At 33.5% G+C, this 22,054-nt stretch overlaps 2 protein-coding genes across 2 annotated transcripts; one reads left to right on the forward strand and one right to left on the reverse strand.

The window, feature by feature from the left end:
- Positions 1 to 2: 2 nt before the first annotated feature.
- Positions 3 to 6,132, reverse strand: LOC108917295 (glucosylceramidase-like). The gene is made up of 9 exons (XM_018723817.1): positions 6,054 to 6,132; positions 2,297 to 2,630; positions 1,547 to 1,703; positions 1,161 to 1,445; positions 939 to 1,052; positions 745 to 889; positions 609 to 682; positions 249 to 526; positions 3 to 130 (listed from the first exon to the last, which is right to left on the reverse strand). The coding sequence occupies exons 1-9, from the start codon at positions 6,091 to 6,093 to the stop codon at positions 31 to 33; spliced, it is 1,527 nt and encodes a 508-aa protein (XP_018579333.1). The 5' UTR covers positions 6,094 to 6,132; the 3' UTR covers positions 3 to 30.
- On the forward strand, positions 493 to 17,072 carry LOC108917296 (ubiquinone biosynthesis O-methyltransferase, mitochondrial). Its single transcript, XM_018723818.1, has 5 exons — positions 493 to 569; positions 11,867 to 11,917; positions 14,822 to 15,057; positions 15,141 to 15,551; positions 16,920 to 17,072. The coding sequence occupies exons 2-5, from the start codon at positions 11,877 to 11,879 to the stop codon at positions 17,039 to 17,041; spliced, it is 810 nt and encodes a 269-aa protein (XP_018579334.1). The 5' UTR covers positions 493 to 569; positions 11,867 to 11,876; the 3' UTR covers positions 17,042 to 17,072.
- Positions 17,073 to 22,054: the final 4,982 nt, after the last annotated feature.

A 22,054-nucleotide genomic window follows, 5' to 3' on the forward strand; every position in this document is an offset into this window, starting at 1 on the left:
CATTTTATATGGTTAGTTTTTATTAATTTTCTACCAGTACAATACAGACGTAAAAGAACGGGCAGATAAATTTAAATTCACCTCTCCTCTGGTAGCGTCAGCTATTACAACAGGTACTTCTTCGTCCCTCCTGAAAATACAAATATTTTTAAAGACAATGGTTATAGATTACCATTTTATTTGGTTGTCGACTACAACGTGAAAATTGGACTACGGCCAAAATCATGATAACAGCGTTCCCAACTTACTGATTCAAAATAACTACGACAACTCCGCCATCAGGTCTTTTAAATGCTGTCGTCGGTACGTCGCTGGCGAATTGCGAACATGATATTTTCACAGAACCTCTTGGAACAAATTTGGAGAAATGCCCTATACCGTAATACATGGGCTGCTTGTAAAATTCGTCTGCTGATGCATTGACAATTATAGGGGAATCGACGTTGTTATTTATATACGTTGGCCCTCCTGTTTCGTCCAGTGCCATGTTCCAGTCTAGCCAACCCGTAGTCCAGTGATTTACGTACTGTCAACGGAAGTGAGGTTAATGTGAAATGAATGTAAATAGGGTAAGTAGAAATTATATTTTCGTTAATTATTATAATTACCTCGATAATGCTAAAAACGTACTGCTCTCCTCTCGACCAAGATCCTAATACTACAGATATATCGTCACCGTCTCCTAAAGGCACAAAAAAATTTTTAAATATAAAAAAAAAGTTGTTGCTGAAATCATAAACATACCCACACAAGCTTCTGTTGCAAGCAGAAACTTCTCAGGGTACGTGTCATGAGTCGTGGTAAGCATAGAAGGTGGTATAATATCATCCCAGTACCAGTGTGTAGCTATGCCGTCAATATAGTTTCGCACATCGGAATTCAGGAACAACTATAAGTTTTTGTTAGACAAAATAAGACAATTTTTGTTAAGTACTTACCCCATCGATATACCAGGGCAAAAATATCCTCTGATCGTCTAAAGCCATTATAGTTATATTAGAATAGGGAGAGTTTCTTAAAGTGGGCCCTAAATTCGTTCTAATCCAGATTCTCTAAAAAGAATAGGCTACAGTAAAAATATTTACTAATCTCAGTTGGCTTTGTTTGAATAAATACGTATGTCAAAACTGACATCGAAATAAGGAATGACATGTGTATACCATTTGTGTAAAGGTCCATGCTACCGATGGTATTTCTATAGGGAAAAATCCAAGGCTAGGCTCGTTTCCGGTGGTTATTCCCCAAAATGGAATATTCTCGCTATCATACGCCTCCAAGAACTTTAAAAAGTAGTTGGCCCAGGGCTGATACATTGCACTCTTTAGAAAACCAAGCAAGCCAGAATAAGCTCCGTTCAACTTCATCCATTTCGGAGCTGTCCACGCAGAAGCGAACAATCTCAGATTGTTGTCGGTTAGATTAAAGGCTTCGCGTATCAACGGAATCTAAAAAATTTTGTTTTGTGTTAATTGTATTTGTTAATTTCGATGATTTCTAGTATTTGAAGCAACTACTAGCTAGTTTTTTTTATTAAACTTCAAAATACCTTAAGTTGATAATCCTCGTCTGTTAGAGCAAAAGTGGTCAGTTCGACATCCGGTTCCGTTTCATCGACATACGTATAGCCATGAGTCGAAAAATCTGTTCCTCCGATGGGCACTCGACATAGACTGTATTCTAGGCCATCTTCAGAGAAATATGATCTAGAAATATTATGTAATTGAAGAGTTAAAAAAGTATAAAAATACCAGAAACTGTTCTCTAAAATTTTATTGTTAGTTTAAAATACCAACTACTACTTGCTGATGATTTATATTTCAAGATGCATCACTGAACATTATTCAACACATGTCCAAAACTTTTAAGAATAGAAAGCTATATTTTTCTTTATTGCATTAATATATTTTAAGGAAACAAAGTTATGAAGAAAATGATGCATCATAATTTAGGCCCTTGCATTGAGGTTACTTTAATTAAAATACAAAAGTAGGTTTGCCCTGAATTCTTTAGAAATATAATGGTAGAGAATTTAAAAATTATGATAGTTGCTTTGGTTTGGAGGCAGGTGGTGCAATTTTGTTATAATTTTGAAACTCACATTGTTAACCTGTATTGAATAATACAAGATGATGCCGTTACTCACTTTCCTTGCATATATAAAGTACGATACTTCTGTTTTCTGATAAAATCAGATAAAATATAATCATTCCTTGGTTTTAAGTGGCTTAAAAGATTGTTATCGCAGGTTTATTTATAAGCAGCATGTCGATAACTGGACTGGGCTTTCCGCACTTACCTCATAAGCTTCTCTTTGGCCCCTGAACTAAGGGAATTGATATTTATACCAGTAGCGTCAGTAAAAGCTCCTCCCCAACCGAGAATTTCTTGATAACTATCATCCTGGTCGATGATGATCCTGTTCTCCGATGTTGTGCTTAACTCGGAGAACGTGCCATTGTCAATTTGAAACCTCAACCCTGCCATATTGGAAGTGTAAAGTAAGTAACTTCCTTCACTCAATGTTTGCACCCGGGCTATGGTATCGCATTGGTCTGCATTACATACACATACTGTACCATTATTTCCGTAATCCCTGGCAAGGCAGTCTTCTGCCGAAATCGTTCCAAGTCCTTGAAAAAAATGGTAATTCTACAAAAGATTAACTTGATTGGCCATCGTACAAAGCCAAAGTTTGTACCATATTGAAAAATAATTATTATTATTACTTTAAAGAAATAATCAAAACAAGCCATTCCAGTGATTGTTAAACTTCATTTTCATTCCCCATTCCAAAAATCGGAATTAGGATTCTCCAGATATTAGTAAAAACCTTGTATTTTCTCTAAATTTCAACACCCTGTATCTCCGAAACGAAGCATTTTCGGACATAGGTTTATAGGAACTTTCTTTCTTATTGTTGGTCAAGGAAACTCCCCCTAAATTTTTTCGCAATATTAATGGGACATCCTGTATGCGTTAAACCAAATTTTGTTCGAAGTAAAGTTTTGTTCGGACCATCGAAACGGGCATTTGTCGGGACGGATTAGTGGATATTCGGATTAGGTGAGTTGGATTAAAGAGTCTATACTGTATGTACCGAAAAATAATAAATATTTTTTTATTTTTCAAAGAAGTACCTGGCCTGGCTTTCAAAATAGCAACTCGCTTCTGATTTTCGCTCCAGTCACAGCTCCAACAGCGTTCACTGCTTGTGCATTAGATTTTTCGTGTATTAATAAATTTTTAAGCCACCAACAATGGCGAGTGTTAATGTGTGTGTTTTCAATTGCAATTACAATGACAAAAAAAAATGACAGATGTAGAGTACAGCAACGATGATGGTACTCAGGACGAATCATCAGATTGCGATTCAGAGTAAAGTGCACTGTGTGTATTTCAGTAGAAAAACCAATTTAAAACCTTTGTGAAAACAAACATTATCAAATAAAAAAAATTATAACAATTTATTCGATTGCACTTAAACTTATGTAGCTCTGGTATAGTCTTAACCTCTGAGTAAACTTCTGTTGTTTCGTTATAACAAACATATACAGGGTGTCTCACATTTAAATAGCAGGACTTCAGGAATCAGTAGAAGACCTCATTTTGAGTCTAAAAGTTCCTATATACAGGGTGTCTCACATTTAAATAGCAGGACTTCAGGAATCAGTAGAAGACCTCATTTTGAGTCTAAAAGTTCCTATATATATGGGTCCTAAAACGCTTCGTTTCTGAGATACAGGGCGTTCAATTTTATTTTTGTTTTATTTATTTATTTTTTAACTAAATAACGGCTGACAAAAAAATCATCATGTTGCGGCGAAAGACTTAGTATTTGAGGGCAAATAATTTGACACAGAAAATCATCGCATATTAGTTCCACTGGTGGAGGTAGAGGGGTCTCTATGCATATTTTTATAAAAAAAAGTATAGCCGATTTGATATTTTGCAAATGTTTTCGAAAAATATGAAAGAGCATTCAATTTTACCCAGAAAAGGCCCTCTTGTCCAAAGTCGATAGGAGGTGGTGTTTACAAGAAAAACCGAAAATACTGTTTAGAAGTCAAATAATAATTTTTAAACATTGTGTTACAACTAAATTAAATATGTAGTTCAAAAATTCGGTTAAAATTGATTTTAATTAATTAAATGAAAATAAATACAAAAATAAATAACTCTTTAATAAAACCCCAGAGGAAAAAATCTAGGGGTGTCAGATCAGGGGATCGGGGAGGCCATGCAACGATACCCCCGCGGCCAATCCATGTTTCGGGAAAGTGGGTGTTCAACCAATTCCTGACATTTCGGCCAAAATGAGCTGGACAGCCATCAAGTTGAAACCGTGGTCGCATTCTTAAATTCAGAGGAATATCCTCCCACATGTTGGCACTCTCGGTCTCTAAGAACTCTAAGAAATTCGCAGAATTCAGTCGTTGAGGTAAGATGTAAGGGCCGAAAAGACAATTGTTATAAACGCCGAGCCAAATATTAACACTAAATTCGTGCTGAAATTTTAGTGGTTTGATTGCATGCGGGTTTTCATGTGTCCATACATGCTGATTGTGTAAATTTGTCACACCTCGACGAGTAAAACATGTGTGATAAAAAAATTTCCGTCGCTTTCAATTGAGTTAAGAATCCACCGAGAAAAAGCTATTCTATGTTCCTCGTCACCCGGACGTAAACCCTGAACAGGTTGTAAGTGGTAGGGATATCTATGATCTCGTCTTAATGTTCTAAGAAATAATGCACCTGGAAACACCAATAATCCTGGAAAATTTTCTCATACTCGTCGTGGGATCTCTTCAAATTCGTGCAAGATATAATAAAATAAACGCAAATGTCAATATTAGAATGACATTTCAAGTCTGATTTGATTTCTAAACAGTATTTTCGTTTTTTCTTAATTTGACTTCTAAACAGTATTTTCGGTTTTTCTTGAAAACGCCACCTCCTATCGACTTTGGACAAGAGGGCCTTTTCTGGGTAAAATTGAATGTTCTTTCATATTTTTTGAAAACATTTGCAAAATATCAAATCGGCTATACTTTTTTTTATAAAAATATGAATAGAGACCCCTCTATCTCCACCAGTGGAACTAATATGCGATGATTTTCTGTGTCAAATTATTTGCCCTCAAATACTAAGTCTTGCGCCGCAACATGATTTTTTTTGTCAGCGGTTATTTAGTTAAAAAATAAATAAATAAAACAAAAATAAAATTGGTCGCCCTGTATCTCAGAAACGAAGCGTTTTAGGACCCATATATATATAGGGACTTTTAGACTAAAAATGAGGTCTTCTACTGATTCCTGAAGTCCTGCTATTTAAATGTGAGACACCCTGTATAATATAAAGATTAGCAGAACTATACTTAATAATTTATTAACAATAAAAGATCAAAAACGCTGGGCGTAACAACCACGGCAATATTTGCACGCGCGGTGATAAATAATGTTTTTTTGACTATTAGCCTCACTTTTAACTTCTGTAACTTTACATATAGTCTATTTGTGTTATAAACTAACAATAAACAAAATGTCAGAACTATATAGTGATTTATTTTTCAATTTACAATTTACTACTTTATCGCTTCTGAGAGCACTTAAGCCACCACCTAGCCTTCTGACGATATTTTTTCTATGTTTATCTATTTAAAATCTATAAGTGTACCAATTTTCATCACTATATTCGATTATTTTTTTATTGACAAAACTTCTCGCATTTAACCGCCCGCTCACGCTCTCCGCCTCTAGAGCGACTTCTGACTGATGGGCTCTTTTTTTTATAGATTTGTTTGATCTTAAGGGAAAAAATATACGGATTTTACTTTTTGGGAAAATGAAATCGACGATGGCCTTCAAATTTTTTTCAAGGCCATCGTCGTGCACGAATGATATTTGACAAGAATATTTCAGGAAAGTTAAATTTAGTTTAATATTTTAAAATTCATACTAGTTACCTAGCAATAGGCGACTTTTTAATTAATTAAAAAAAATCATTTTGTTCATTATAATGTAAGCAGTCAAATACTTATTAAAAAAAATAAATACCTAGTAAACTGAGCAGTAGGCCTAGAAGTGGTATAGACATCCTTACTAACTATTAAACTTTACAGTAATGCAGAACATCAACATTGTGGTTTAAATACTGTGTAAAAAAAAATCGGCTGATGACATGGGCGTGCCATCAAATTTAAAAAAAACCTATTGAGATTTTTAAATTTTTTATAACGTTCATATTTTGTATTTATTCTCGGCATGACCTTCTTAGTAATTTTTCCACTCGAAATAAAAATAATTATACCCGTGTACCATGATAATGGGCAGTGATTCATATCCAGCATTTAGACGAGTAAATTAGGAGGGGGAGGGATGTAGGGGACAAAATTCCATAGGCGTACTACTTGAGAATGGGTCAAAAAATAGAAAATTATAGAAAATATGTTCAAGGTGAATATTTACTTTAAAAGTTTATGGACTCACCTGTCATCCTCTCCACCAATGTTGAGTGCCGTCTTTTCGGATTTACACCTACCGGATGCGCACGCCGCGAATATCACACTTTAATCACGCAGATTCGTGGACTCAAAATAGGCAGATTTAAGCTAATTCACCTATATCCAAAATCGCTTCGTTTGGCCTCCCAAAATTTGTGAAAATTTTTTGAATTTCGTAAAAAACTCGAATAGGTATTAATCGATTTTGATTATTTTTGTGGTGTGAATTTTTGTTTTCAATCTACACAATTTGGTGTTATACAGTGTTTTTTAAAAGTTCATCATTATCATTATTATTGATTCTATTATTCTACTCGATAGACTGAATGGGGAATTTTATTTTGAATTTTTGCAAAACCCCAGTTATTGGAAGATGTGCCGCTCCACCACATTTCACTGTATATAAATGTGCGGCAGTATCTGAACCAAAGATTCACTCGTCGATTGATCGAAAGAGAGGATAGTTATCTGTTAACTGGCTTGTATTTTTTTTAATCAATAATTTAAAAAATAATACGAATGTAGGATGTATGTAACTCGGGGATAATTCCAAAAATTGTCAATAAGTTTTAAGAATTTTGATTATTATTGATTTTAAGCGCAGTTTTTAACAATTTCAGTTATTGAAAATGCCTATTAATACATTTCACCTACCTGTCCAAATTTGTAAACACCCTGTAGAGCTAGAAATATATAAAAAACCTCGCAAAAAAATTGATAAAATATTACATGAATATAATAAATAGTTCATTTTAAATTAGATTAGACACACAATTACATATGCTAATTTTACCACGCAAATAAATCTTTTACCCTATCTTGAAAGTAAATTTTATCAACAGAAAAATCACAAGAGCTTTTCTTTTTATCGGGTAAATTTCTCTTTGTAACGAAATAATTTTGCCAATCAGTAATTTTACGAGAAAAACTGACACGAAAAAATCGCGAGTCCGAATGTCCAGCGTTTTTTTCAAATGCCAGTTTTTCGAGCAAAATTACTGTTTGGCAAAATTTTGAGTTAAAAAGCAATTTATCCATGAAATGAAAAGCTCGCGTGGTTTTTGGCAAGATAAGTTACCGATCAAATATGTGAATGAAGTAATGAACAACAAAAATAAATAACTTTATTTATTTCAAAATTATTTGAAGGAACAGTTATTAAATACACAGTTACTATAAATTGTTTGGTTTGGTGTACTGATTTCAATATTTCCTTGTCCAGTTTACGTACATGTTGAATATTCCTTTTGACTTATTCTATCCAAGGTTCGTAAGTTACTAAAATCTTTTTTGTAATCCCTCTGATTCATTTATACTTCACAATTTTGCCATTCTTAATATATATTTTCCTTGTTTATTGCTACTGTAAGAATAAACGACTAATACCACTAAACACTTTATTATTGTCGATTTTATATTTTCAATTACAGCAGCGGCTTGAAGCCATACATTATTTATTATAAACAAAAGACATACATTACCATGGCTATAACTAATGATCACAATTTTTCACGAACTCACCCTCAAACCCGCACTGGGAGCATCACTTATTCTAACACGCCCCCTTGATGCGATACAGTAAAAGAAATATAAACAATATTAATTTTTTTTCGAAGTGGTACTAACTTAGCTAAATATTTAGATTTAAACATTGTCTGAATGTACAAAATTTGGTTTTTCCAAGAGATTTGGTAAGTATATCAGCTAAGTTTTCATCACTTGCTACTTTTACAATATTAAGAACATTACTAGCTACATAATCGTGAACAAAGTGAAAAGCAACATTAATATGTTTGGAATTTTTAGTAAAGTTTCCATTTTTAGCTAAAGCTACTGCTCCACTATTGTCCTCATAAATATTTACAGGTAATATTTTGTCAACATCTAAACCCAACTCTTCTAAAATTTCTATTAAATACAATACTTCCTCAGATGCATCTGCTAAAGCGTAGTATTCTGCGTGGGTGGACGCCCTTGANTGTAAGAATAAACGACTAATACCACTAAACACTTTATTATTGTCGATTTTATATTTTCAATTACAGCAGCGGCTTGAAGCCATACATTATTTATTATAAACAAAAGACATACATTCCCATGGCTATAACTAATGATCACAATTTTTCACGAACTCACCCTCAAACCCGCACTGGGAGCATCACTTATTCTAACAGCTACAAAACATTTCTTTTTTTTTCTCTGAAATAACTTGTAACTCATTTCTCTTGCTGTTTCTTGCATCACGAGCTTCTTTAAGAGTTATGTCGATAAAAGGATCAAATTGAATGTTACATGCAATGAATTATTTTTATTAAATCATTTTTGCAATTGAATTCCAGATTGTTTTAAATGCTTCTTCCCCAGTTTTGTTTTTCATATTATATGCCCATTGCCCAGTCCTTTAACACATCCCATAGATCTAATATCCTAGTATACTATTAAATCTATGACATACTCGCTATATTTTTTAATGGAGTTATTTCTGACAGTTCGTAATTTCGAATTTGACAAAACTCCATAAATTATCTCCATATCGACGATTTAGTGTCTTTTGTGGATTGCGGAATTGATTTTTCTGTTTTTTCTAATTTGCTAAGTCGACATTTTTCCAAAACGACTCATATTATGTAACGAGCGTTCAAATAAAAACGTGGTCAAGTTGGTTCTGAAAATTTGGACGTAGGGCGTAGCGTATAGCAAATGAACTTAAACGTCATCTGTCAAAGCGCTATATCGCCGCTATCAATTTGAATATTTTCGTTTTAAAAAGCGTTTAAAATGGTGTTTTCTCAAGAACAAAAAGTGTTTATCATAGAGTCCTACTTTAGAAATGGACGCAAGATTGATGGAATATGGAAGTATTCTATTGAGGAATGTTTCATAGAATTTCAAAATCAATTTCCCGGCGTTGTTGAGTACAAAATTTTTCAAAGTGCAGTTCAGCGTTGTGTTAATGTTTTTCGTGAAACGGGCAGTGTAACAAGAAAAGAAGGAAGCGGCCGACCTAAAAAGCGGACTGAAGAATTAAAAGAAAATGTCCAACAAATAATGGAAAATGCGCCAAGAACTTCTGTACGTGTTTTATCACAAATGGTGGGAGTATCAGTCGGTACCTGCCACACAGTGTTAAAAAAAGATTTGCGTTTGTTCTCCTATCGTTTAACTTGTCAGCAAGAACTTCATGAAGTTGATTTTCCGCGACGGGCTGTATTTTGTGAATGGTTTTTAAACAACTACGGTGAACTTCATAATATCACCTTTTTTTCTGATGAAGCCTGGTTTCATTTAAGTGGTTACGTAAACTCACAGAATATGAGAATGTGGTCTTCTGAAAAACCAGATAACTTTTTTGTCGAGGGCCCTCTACACGCTCAAAAAATTGGAGTTTGGTGTGCTCTCAATCGAAGGAGGATTTATGGACCTATTTTTTTTAATGGTACTCTTACTGCGCAAAGGTATAGAGAAGAAATTATCGCTCCTTTTGTTAACCAGCTGGAAGAAAACGAAATTACAAACTTTTACTTTCAACAAGATGGCGCAAGGGCACATACGGCAGGCGAGACGATGAATATGTTGAGGGAAGTTTTCCAAAATCGACTAATAAGTCTCAATGCTGAACATGAATTTCCACCGAGGTCATGTGATATTACGCCGTGTGATTTCTTTTTGTGGCCTTACCTTAAAAACACTATTTTTGAACTGCCTATTCCTGATTTAAACCATCTGCAGGCTCGACTTATAGACAAGATTCGTGAAATTAACAATACCCCGAGCATCTTAGAAAATGTCTTTAATTCTTTGAGGAACAGGTGTGAAAAGTGCTTGGAACAAGGAGGGGGACACTTTCAGCAGCTGCTTTAATTTATTGTTATAACAAGGAGGGGGACACTTTCCGCAGCTCCTTTAATTGTTTGTTATTGTTATCACGATTATTCTTTAAAATAAAGTTATATAGTCATTAACGTTATTGAAACTGACAGCTGCTATACAGCTCGTTGAGAAATGAGGTTAAGTTGGTCGCTATAAGCTACTCCTTACGTCCAATGTGTCAGAGCTAACTTCGACCACGTTTTTATTTGAACGCTCGTTATAAATACTCGCACTTTCAACAATACTTATAAAAATTGTAGTGACAAGAAACATTTTAAACTGACGTATAGTTTAGTTTAGAGGAACAGAAGTTTTTATCGGTGATAAAAAGCTACACACCTTTTTATCGCTGTCAAAGTGACAAAAACGTCACAATTATGTACACATTTTAACATGAGAGTTAATTTATCAGAAAAAAAATTCCAAGCTACTATTTACGTGATTAAATTTTCACTAAAAAATATAACCTACCTAAATGTTACGTTTTAGGGATACAGTTAATTAAAACATGGCATTTGATTCATTATAATGCATTGTGTGAAATAGTCTCAATTAATGAAAATCTTTCTCCAATTACCTTTACAAAAATAAACACCTGGTGAAGAGAACAGTAGGCCGAGGAGCGGTAGACACATCGTAACTGAATGGAAAGTTAAACTTTCTATCACGAGCGCCGACTACGGGGGGTTAAGGGACTCGAGCTGTGTTATATGTAACATATGAATTTAGCTGAGCCCCTCTGGAATTCTAAAAACCCTGCGTCTATGCTTTCTATAGTACCCACAATGAACCCCTATTTAAATATTGTGGAAAAAAACACGAATCAGATACGCGAGATAGTTAATCCAGTTAATTTAATTACATACATACAGATACATTTTTATTACATATAGTTAGGGCCTCAAGTATCAATCTCAAATTATTTTATATCATTCGATATGAAAGTTTCGCTTTCAAAGTTTTAATTTATTACGCCGAAGATTAAAACTTATGTTTATTATCTTGTTGTTTTAAAAGTAAAAAAAATACCGTGTTGTTTTTTTTACTTTTAAATAATTATTTGAGCAATGATTCCATTAAAAAAAATGGTCCGATTGTTTTCCGTTTTTTTTTAAACTAATTTTTTGGAGAACAAAAAGTATGTTAGAAAAAAAAACACTTGAGAAAATATTAAAAATATTAATTGTTTCGTGGCATATGTTCGTAGATGTCAATAATTGAATAAACAAAAGTACTTATTATATTGACATTGTTTAAAGAATTATCGTATTTTTTTTTAGGTCGTCAATAATTGAATTAATAGGGGTTTACTTTTTTTTATAATTTTATTCAGGTGACCTCAAGTTTGTTTTTTCTGACAAAAATCGCTGCACACGTACTAATAGCAATAGCCAACTAGTATTGCAAAGAGTAATGTAATTTTGTAATACCTACAGTTTTTTTTTTTCATAGTCCATGGTACATTTACAAAATATTTTTCAATAATTTCTTTTGCAGTGAGAAAACCATGTTGAAAATCGCCTTCACTGCGCAGTTACCAAAATTACGGTAAGTAGATAAGTAAAGTAAATCCCTAAATCTTGGCGACAGAAATATTATGTTTAGTTTACAATGAAGCATGATAAACCCTGTACAAACATATTTGGATAGAACGTTCCCTGTGGAGCATAGTCATACAGGGTTTGTTGGGTCCATCTCTAACAATAAGCGAGATAATATTAAAAAACGAAAAGAAGGTTTTTTAGTAAGAAAATAAGACATCTTGTAATTGTTAGACCTCTTTCAGGCATTTCTGCCTTTTTTCCAATTACGTAAGGATTTACAGATTTAGTTAAATTATATTTTGATATATCGGATATTGATACGGTCCAAAATGCGTATAGGTAATGTAACGAAATCTCACTAATTAGGCCGTGAGAGGTCTAATTACTCATGGACATTATATGGTAGGTCGGGACAATGACAAGTAGTTAGGTCTTGACAACACTGTAATTGATTGACAGTTTGTGTTATTATTTAATTAAAACAGGTTATGCAGAAGTACAAAATTATTTAGAATTAAAATAGAGTATGGGGAACTTTGCTCTATTTTAATTCCTATAATACTTCAATTTTCTACTTCTGTGTAACCCATTTTAATTAAATAATAATATAAACTGTCAAACAATAACAATGTTGTCATGACATTACCATATCAATGTCCGATCTGTCAAAATATATTATATCTAAATCTGTAAATCCTTACGTAATTGGAAAAAGGCAGAAATGGCTGAAAGCGGTTTAACAATTACAAGATGTCTTATTTTCTTAATAGAAAACCTTCTTTTCGTTTTTTAGTAGTATCTCGCTTATTGTTAGTGGTGGACCCAACAAACCCTACATGACTATGCTCAACCGGGAACGTTCTATCCAGATATATAAAAATATACAGAGTGTTCCATTTAACTTAAGAAAGTTAACAACCGCGGCCATTTTGTTTGGACTTCATTTATTTTTCTACTATAATTTTCGAAAAATTCATAAAAACTCGTGCAACTTTTATATTTCACATTTTATAACTCATAAAACAAAAAACTTAAAGGAGGAGTCAAAATATAGTGAATCACCCTGTAGATTGGACATAAGCGCCAAAAAATGTCTTCTTTGTCATGACCTTAAATATCGCGATATTCTGGCAATATTAGATTTTAAACAGTTTCAAGTGACAAACTAAAAGGATTATAGAATTTATGCATTTAAATTTATAGAACAATATTAACTTCTATAGTAATTAATAAATTAAAATTATATATTAGACCATCGTATTTGGCATCCTTAAAAACCTCGGAATACCAAATTTCATAAAAATATTTCGCACCGTTTGGAAATTTTCATAAAAATGTTATTTAAAAAATTTTATTTTGTCGCTCTGTATCTCGAAAACAAGAGAAGATAGACATATGACAAAAAATTCTTATTTTTTGTCGTCCTCACCCCCTGTATTTACGGGAGGTCTTTCTGAAACACCCTGTATTGTATATTTATATGGAATTGCTCAAGGTGGCCATATTCCTGGCCGAGAAATAGTGAAATTTCTGGCGTTTTTAGGTACTGAAATCTTTAAAAGTAAAACGTGTAGAACAAAAGTAAGCACAAAAATAAAATCCTTGATGTTTTGTTTATTCATTGTTACCATTTAAATTTACCCAAATAAAATAATAACTAAAAAAAGCGTTTGTAATACATGCGTTTTCTGTTATCCTAACCCCACATTTTAAGAATAATTTTTACGTACTTATAAATAAAAGTAAACAATTTTATATGTAGGACTAAGCAAGTAAATGTTATAAGAATATTTACATGTGGAGTTATATATAAAAAAGTTAGTATATTCGTAGATTTCAGTACCTAAAACCTTGATGGTTTGATCGTTTTTTGCACCCGTTTATTCGTTTTACTGCGGCGTCTTTGAAAATACTCAGGTGGCATGACATAACATTCCTATTATTTGTTAAGCTTTAGATTATTCAGTTATTAAATGTTTGAAATTATTTATCTTTGCGGAAAACACTATTTAAAGAATATGGGGCCCACCTTGGGGAGGCTTGTACTGTGGACTATTATTTTTTTGTGCAAATTGGACATTTTGTAGAGGAAGATCCAATTTTTCGAATTTGATATGAAAATTTTCCAGTTTTTATACAGAGTGGTCAAAAAAAAGATCGAATATGAAGTTCAGAAATTGTAGAAAACTCGAAGTTTTTAAATGGAACCCCTATTTTTTTAACGTATTCGTATTCTGCACTAAAATTTAGTCTAACTTTGTTAAAGTTTCCCTATACCTAAACCCAGTGGTTTTCATTTTATTTGCGGATAAACATTTCCCTTTTCTTAATATGATGTTTCCCTTTGTTTCGCACATTTTAGGTTGGCCGTGACAGGTAAGTAACAATCAACACAACTGTCACAGGTTTTTAATTGTCAAATTTATTTTAATAAATGTTCAAAATGTCTTCCTTCAACTTCTCAACTTCTAAACATTTTTCACGCCTTTGGATTAGTTCCTTGTGGTTCGCTGCTCTAATATGATAGATGCTCAAATTCTTGCCTTACTCTATGCATACAATTTTCCTTTGTTGTTACTGGAGTATTATACACACTATTTTTTAGTACCTATCATATATATTTTTTTTTTTAAAATTACAACCATATAAAAAACAGCAAGGCAGGCCAAATGATGACCTTTAAGAGCCGCATCATAAAAAATGGTCACTTGATTCTATCGGCCTATTTGTATTTAAGCGTTGACTGAAATAGTGAGAAATAGTACTGTTTCTCACTCAACGATTTAAGGCAGGCGTAACACGAAAAACCAGACACAGTGTACTTGTGTATGTATTTTGCCAATTTTAAACTGTTTATCTTGTTTAAATCTTCTGTTTCAATTTTGTCTAAAAATGAAACTGTCCTCAGGTCTTTAGCATCAGCCGCCACCTGCACCGTAGACAAACAAGAAATCAAACATTTCGAAAAATTCGTAGCGGAATGGTGGGACGAATTTGGGCCCATGAAACCCTTGCACTCGTTGAATAAACTCAGGATACCGTTGATTAGAGACGGACTCGTAAATACGGGAGCAATCGACAAAGAAAAATTGAATAATCCCCTACCCTTAAAGGACATCTCACTACTAGACGTGGGTTGCGGAGGTACATAATTTACGATAACGTACCGTCCCTTTCATTTGTGTGGGGCAGGAGCGACAAATTATTACTCCGTTTCCCTTTTATAGGTGGAATTCTAGCAGAGCCTTTAGCAAGGCTAGGAGGTAAGGTAACGGGAATCGATGCGAACCCCAACACTATCGAACTAGCAAAATCCCACTCCCAGCTGAGTTTTCTCGACATAAACTGTTTGACGTCTTCTATCGAAGAACACGCTTCGAACAATCCGGAAAAATACGACGCCGTCGTAGCATCGGAGATCTTGGAGCACGTCTCTAAGAAAGATCGTTTTCTAGAGGCTTGCGTTAAGTGCCTTAAGCCGAACGGTTCGATTTTCGTAACTACCATAAATAAGACGTTTTTGGCAAATTTCTTGGGGATCGTGATAAGCGAGAACGTATTACAGTTGCTGCCCAGAGGGACGCATCAGTACGAGAAGTTCATAGAACCCGTTAAGCTTCGGAGGATGCTGGAGGATTGTAAGTTTCGGTTTTTATTGAAATTGTGTTTCGTACTTTAACATAGCAGCGGTAATCGGATTGATTAACGCAATTAAGTGGTTTTATCTGCTAGAGTATCTCGTTTTGAAAAAAAAAATGGAATTCTATAATTTTTTACTTAGAAAACACATTTGAAAGCTCGAATTTGCAAACTTGGAGTCTGTTATGATTTTTTTTGGTGCTTTTTGAAAAATTCTACTCAATGTTTTTTTCTTTTAAATAAATTCAAATGTTATATTCTACACCATTAGTTTGACGTACTACGATTATATTTTTGTTAATTAAAAAAATTAATAAACATCCAAGAAAGAATAATAAAAATCATCAAAATTGAAATTGGAAAAATAAAAATATATTAGAAACTGTAAAATTTTTAAGAGGGCTCGATAGCAAATAGCCAACCAGCAGTACATTTTTATAGATTTTATTGGACAGTTTGTCTAAATATGAATTAATGCACAAATAACAGACTTTCCTCCATTCTAACACAGATTTTCTATAAAATGGACTTAGTTTGAAGCTTGAATTACTTTTTCTTGTAACGAAATTTGTAATTTGCCGCTTTTGAACAAGCGGCATCATAAATTAGAAATTTCTTTACACCAAAAAGTAATTTGAGTCTCAAGTTAACTCCATTTTATAGAAAATCTGCATTAAAATGGGCGAAAGTCTGTTATATGTGCATTAATTCATATTTAGACAAACTGTGTAATAAAATCTATAGAAATGTTTTGCTAGTTGCCTATTTGCTGTAGGGCTCTCTTAAATTTGTATACAATAAAGTTGTAAAAATGAATAAATCTTTGTTAAAATTAGTATGGGGCCATTTTTAGAAATGTGAAATAACGTCACGTTATTCAAAGCCTTCATAAATGATTACAATATGATTACAGTAATTTTATTTGCTTCGTGGTGGCAATTAAATTTCCGTAAAATTAAAAATTGTTAAAACAATAAGAATTTTTCAAAAGATTCTGTTCAACTAATCAGCCATCACATTATCTCAGGCGTAGATGTAACGGTTTGTCATTGTTCATTGTAAACGAATCAGTAATGTTGGTGACGCTAAGATTTAGGGATTTTTAGTTGACAGTATCAGTCCTGCAATGTTGGTTGCCTAAGCTCAGCAGTTATGTAGCTTGTAAGGCTTCGGCTGTCTATGATAAAAAAAAATCATAACTAAAAGTTATTGTGCCCAAATGTCTTCTTCGTCTTGAGGTATATTTATGTTGAATTTCATTTGTTTTTATTGTCTTATTATGATGGTAAGGGCCTTTATAACTATAAATTGGGACACCATGTGTATACTGGGTACACTTATATTTTTTTATTTTTTATTTTTTTTAGGTAACTGTAGAACACAGCTTATTCACGGAATGTTTTACAATATTTTTACCAACACTTGGCACTGGTGTACCGATACGTCTATAAATTATGCTTTACATGTCGTTAAATTGAAGAATGTATAGGTTTGGATAAAATAAATGTTTTTTTTATGGACATCTAGTTAATCATAAAGTCACTGTGTGGGTTTTCACTTTCAAGTCATGATAGCTTTTACAAAAATTCATTTTTGAATCGAGTTTTCACAAGTCTGATAAAAGTTATTTGAAAATCAAGAAAAATCACTTTTGCATAAAAAAATACTTGAAAACTCATTTTTTTGCCTGCTTGACTGACAAAAAATATTCCATCACCTTATATAACGAGCGTTCAAATAAAAACGTGGTCGAAGTTGGCTCTGACACATTGGACGTAGGGAGTAGCTTATAGCGACCAACTTAACCTCATTTCTCAACGAGCTGTACAGCAGCTGTCAGTTTCAATAACGTTAATGACTATATAACTTTATTTTAAAGAATAATCGTGATAACAATAACAAACAATTAAAGGAGCTGCGGAAAGTGTCCCCCTCCTTGTTATAACAATAAATTAAAGCAGTTGCTGAAAGTGTCCCCCTCCTTGTTCCAAGCACTTTTCACACCTGTTCCTCAAAGAATTAAAGACATTTTCTAAAATGCTCGGGGTATTGTTAATTTCACGAATCTTGTCTATAAGTCGAGCCTGCAGATGGTTTAAATCAGGAATAGGCAGTTCAAAAATAGTGTTTTTAAGGTAAGGCCACAGAAAGAAATCACACGGCGTAATATCACATGACCTCGGTGGAAATTCATGTTCAGCATTGAGACTTATTAGTCGAGTTTGGAAAACTTCCCTCAACATATTCATCGTCTCGCCTGCCGTATGTGCCCTTGCGCCAACTTGTTGAAAGTAAAAGTTTGTAATTTCGTTTTCTTCCAGCTGGTTAACAAAAGGAGCGATAATTTCTTCTCTATACCTTTGCGCAGTAAGAGTACCATTAAAAAAAATAGGTCCATAAATCCTCCTTCAATTGAGAGCACACCAAACTCCAATTTTTTGAGCGTGTAGAGGGCCCTCGACAAAAAAGTTATCTGGTTTTTCAGAAGACCACATTCTCATATTCTGTGAGTTTACGTAACCACTTAAATGAAACCAGGCTTCATCAGAAAAAAAGCTGATATTATGAAGTTCACCGTAGTTGTTTAAAAACCATTCACAAAATACAGCCCGTCGCGGAAAATCAACTTCATGAAGTTCTTGCTGACAAGTTAAACGATAGGAGAACAAACGCAAATCTTTTTTTAACACTGTGTGGCAGGTACCGACTGATACTCCCACCATTTGTGATAAAACACGTACAGAAGTTCTTGGCGCATTTTCCATTATTTGTTGGACATTTTCTTTTAATTCTTCAGTCCGCTTTTTAGGTCGGCCGCTTCCTTCTTTTCTTGTTACACTGCCTGTTTCACGAAAAACATTAACACAACGCTGAACTGCACTTTGAGAAATTTTGTACTGAACAACGCCGGGAAATTGATTTTGAAATTCTATGAAACATTCCTCAATATAATACTTCCATATTCCATCAATCTTGCGTCCGTTTCTAAAGTAGGACTCTATGATAAACACTTTTTGTTCTTGAGAAAACACCATTTTAAACGCTTTTTAAAACGAAAATATTCAAATTGATAGCGGCGATATAGCGCTGTGACAGATGACGTTTAAGTTCATTTGCTATATGCTACGCCCTACATCCAAATTTTCAGAACCAACTTGACCACGTTTTTATTTGAATGCTCGTTAGAACAATTTTAATCAAAACCGATGCACTTCTATCAAAGGTTGAAAAAGTAACGAAGTAAAAAAAAAGAGTAAAAGAAAATATTTTAATAGATTAAAGGAAATAGTATATATTAAATAAATTAAATACCAACATAAAATTTCTCTTAGGAAAATGGTTCATGTTTTGACCACCTGTTTAAAACATATCGAGCAGAGGAAATATGAATAAAATAATCAAAAACTGTATTGGATGGGAGAAATTTGAAAGTTGGTGTTCAATTTTTGATCGACTGTTCGAAATTCGGTCAGAAACATTTTCCTAATACATCTACCAGTTGGCCACTCGATTTTAAGAAAAAATTAATCAAAAGCAATTAAAACTGCCGATATGTAGTGCATTTACCGATCTAATATTGATAATCAAAACCATTTAACAATAAAAAAGATGTAACTGAGTGCGACATCTGGTGGTGACTCCTAATACTTTCAAGGGGGCCAAAAACGTAAAAAGCGATCTGTATTGCAGATGGTGCCATCACTATGTGGACAAAAGCAAATTTTAAGTCGTATTGCAGGAAACAACTGCTTTACAGGCTATATTCGCCCTGACCAGCGTTGAATTACACCACCAATATCTATTAAGTACAATTAGAATTATTCGTCAACCAAACACACCTGATACATAATGTCTGACATCATACCGATAAGGACTAATGAGTCCGAAACTGGTATGTTTGGCCGACGAATAACTATACTTTGTGGTCGAAATTATGGAGAGTGACTCATCGCTAGCTCTTGAACGAGTAAGGAGGATGAAGTGTGTGGGGATCGAAAATCTATAGGCGTATTAGTTTAGAAGGCAATAAGATATAGAAAATATGGAAAAAAAGATAATAAAATCTATTATTTTTAGAGGTTTTATCAAGAAAACTTCAAATACATTTTGTTTTTAAATTTTAACACACGGATTCATCAACGAGGCGTAACGTTAGTCTGACTAGCGGAAGTTGCGTAAAAATTTTGCACCCGTGTTGCGTGAATTTAAATAAAGCGTAGTCCCATTCACAAAAAGTGCGCGAAGAAGGCGCAACTATTAATTATAATGCCACGTCTATTGTCTTGTATATATAATAATAATATATTGCAATTAAAAAAATAAAATGCAATGAACTTAATAAACTACACCTTAAGTTGCACGATTTTTATGCATGTCATGTAGAACGTCTAAATTTTGACGTAACTATTAGCGCAAGGGAAGTGCATTTTTTGTGAATACGTTTACACGGGCACAACACTCCTTAGTCCGACTAACGCCTTATGCCCCTTTCATGAATCCGTCTGTAAGTGTTTTCTATACAATGATGCCATCGCATAGGTCTTAACCTATTATGACCAACGACCGTTTGCTACAACCGTCACTTTGATCCATTTTAATTACTACGTTTTAAAATTGTTGTAATTTTTTAATTCGTAAATTTATCATAGCGAAGTATAGAATCATTCGTTACACCCGATATGCAGGGTGATTCACAAATGGTGATCAAAAATGAAACCTCGTATTCTTTGGTGAAGTTGAAGGGGAGCCTTTCCTATAAGCTTTTTATCTAGGATGATTCGTTAAAAAGATACAGGGTGTTAAATTTCAAAAAATATTTTTAAATAATTGAATAACTAGGAAGTGAAATAATTTGAAACTGGGCACATGTATTTATGTAAACATTGTCCAAAATCTGAGGGCTTTTCCTAAATCTTACATGCTCCAGTGGCGGAAATACAGGGTATCGGTGGCATATTTTTTTAAATAAAATAGTACGCCACTGCTTTACGGCAACCAAAATGATATTTTCGAATTCATCTTTCAATTTTCTACAAATTACTACTCTCTTATGTTTTTCGAAAAAAAAAAAAACCTAAAATTCACCATTGTTGTTGTTTTTCAACGATTTTTTTTTAACTTGAAGCTCTCTTCCGAATATGTAATAATATAGAGCAGGGGTCGGGAACTGGCGAACCGCGGAAGGTAAAATACTGGACAGCCAAAAATTTTCTGAAAGTATAAATTACTCAAATAAATTATATAAAAAATGTTTTTTTTATGTTTGAGTGCCAACCTTATCATTTTTTCAAGTATTTTACAATTGTGTGAGCCTTTTGAGTTCTTAATGGTTAGTAAGCAGATTAAATTTGAGTCCAAATGAAAATAAAAAATTTGTAAGAAATATGAATTTTGTTTCAGGACCCCATAAAAATTTTTTAAAAATATCCGGATCCCACCTAAAATTACTTGCCGACCCCTGATGTAGAGGGTTATCCAAAAGTCCCGGTACAGCAGAAAAACTTTCGAAGAAAGCATTTTGGGAAAAAATGTTTCAGACGAAAGTGTAAGGATTTTTCCCTGGCTATCTGATGGTGACCTTGGATTTGTCCTTGACTTCAAGGTCATTTAAAGGTCAAGATAAGTTTTTTAAACGGATACCCCTATTTTTTATTGCGGATTTGGAAAGAGCAGGAGCAAGTTTATGTCCAAATATGGTCTCGACCACCATTTTAACAACGACCTTGCTCTTTCCAAATCCGCAATGAAAATAGGGGTTCCCATTTAAAATACATAACTTGACCTTCAAATGACCTTGAAGGTTAAAGTCAAGGACGAATCCAAGGTCACCATCAGATAGTCAGGGGAAAATCCTTACACTTTTGTCCGAAACATTTTTTTCCCAAAATGCTTTCTTCGAGTTTTTCTGCCGTACCGGGACTTTTGGATAACCCTGTATAACTATATCACGCTCGTGCGTCGTATATTTCATTTTGCAACTAAAGCTAAAAAATAAAAAAAAATTCCAGGTTGCAAATTTGAAATTAAAAATTAAAAAAAAAAAATAGATTGTTACCATGTATACAGGGTGGTCGCGATGTAATGGGCCAAAATTCATGACTAGATTCCAGACGTGAAAATATTGCGATTTAGACAAACTCACCTTAGTCCAAAAGTTGATACTTACAGAGATACAGGGTGTTTAATGCAAAATATTATTTTAGTTTTTTCTTATTTATTTCATAATAAATGCTCATATCGAGATGAAATTTTGGTGTTAGGGGTTTTCTGGGGCGAGAGATTGAAATATATCCATGGTTTGCTTGTAGCTCATAGAGAGCGCCACCTGCGCTAGGTCGAATGCGTTGAAAACGACAGAACTTTTTTATCTTTCAAAAATCTAATTCTCAGGTAGCAAATTCTGATTTTACAACTTCTTTTACACAAAAAAGCTATACTTTTTGATAGTCGCTATCTTGCACCGTTCTCGTAAAATTTGCCATTGAAAATTCCAATGTATTTG

The sequence above is a fragment of the Anoplophora glabripennis genome, unplaced genomic scaffold, assembly GCF_000390285.2.
Source record: "Anoplophora glabripennis isolate ALB-LARVAE unplaced genomic scaffold, Agla_2.0 scaffold22, whole genome shotgun sequence".
NCBI lineage: Eukaryota > Metazoa > Arthropoda > Insecta > Coleoptera > Cerambycidae > Anoplophora > Anoplophora glabripennis.

What these genes read in the sequence shown, in the direction of transcription:
- LOC108917295 (XM_018723817.1), bottom strand. Translation starts at nt 6,093, where the DNA reads ATGTCTATACCACTTCTAGGCCTACTGCTCAGTTTACTAG. An exon ending in CCTACTGCTCAGTTTACTAG is followed by an intron (nt 2,631 to 6,053) that starts GTATTTATTTTT and finishes ATTTTTTTCAAG; the next exon opens with GACTTGGAACGATTTCGGCA. An exon ending in TGCAACAGAAGCTTGTGTGG is followed by an intron (nt 683 to 744) that starts GTATGTTTATGA and finishes TTGTGCCTTTAG; the next exon opens with GAGACGGTGACGATATATCT.
- LOC108917296 (XM_018723818.1), top strand. Translation starts at nt 11,877, where the DNA reads ATGTTGAAAATCGCCTTCACTGCGCAGTTACCAAAATTACG. An exon ending in GCGCAGTTACCAAAATTACG is followed by an intron (nt 11,918 to 14,821) that starts GTAAGTAGATAA and finishes AACTGTCCTCAG; the next exon opens with GTCTTTAGCATCAGCCGCCA. An exon ending in TCGGAGGATGCTGGAGGATT is followed by an intron (nt 15,552 to 16,919) that starts GTAAGTTTCGGT and finishes TATTTTTTTTAG; the next exon opens with GTAACTGTAGAACACAGCTT.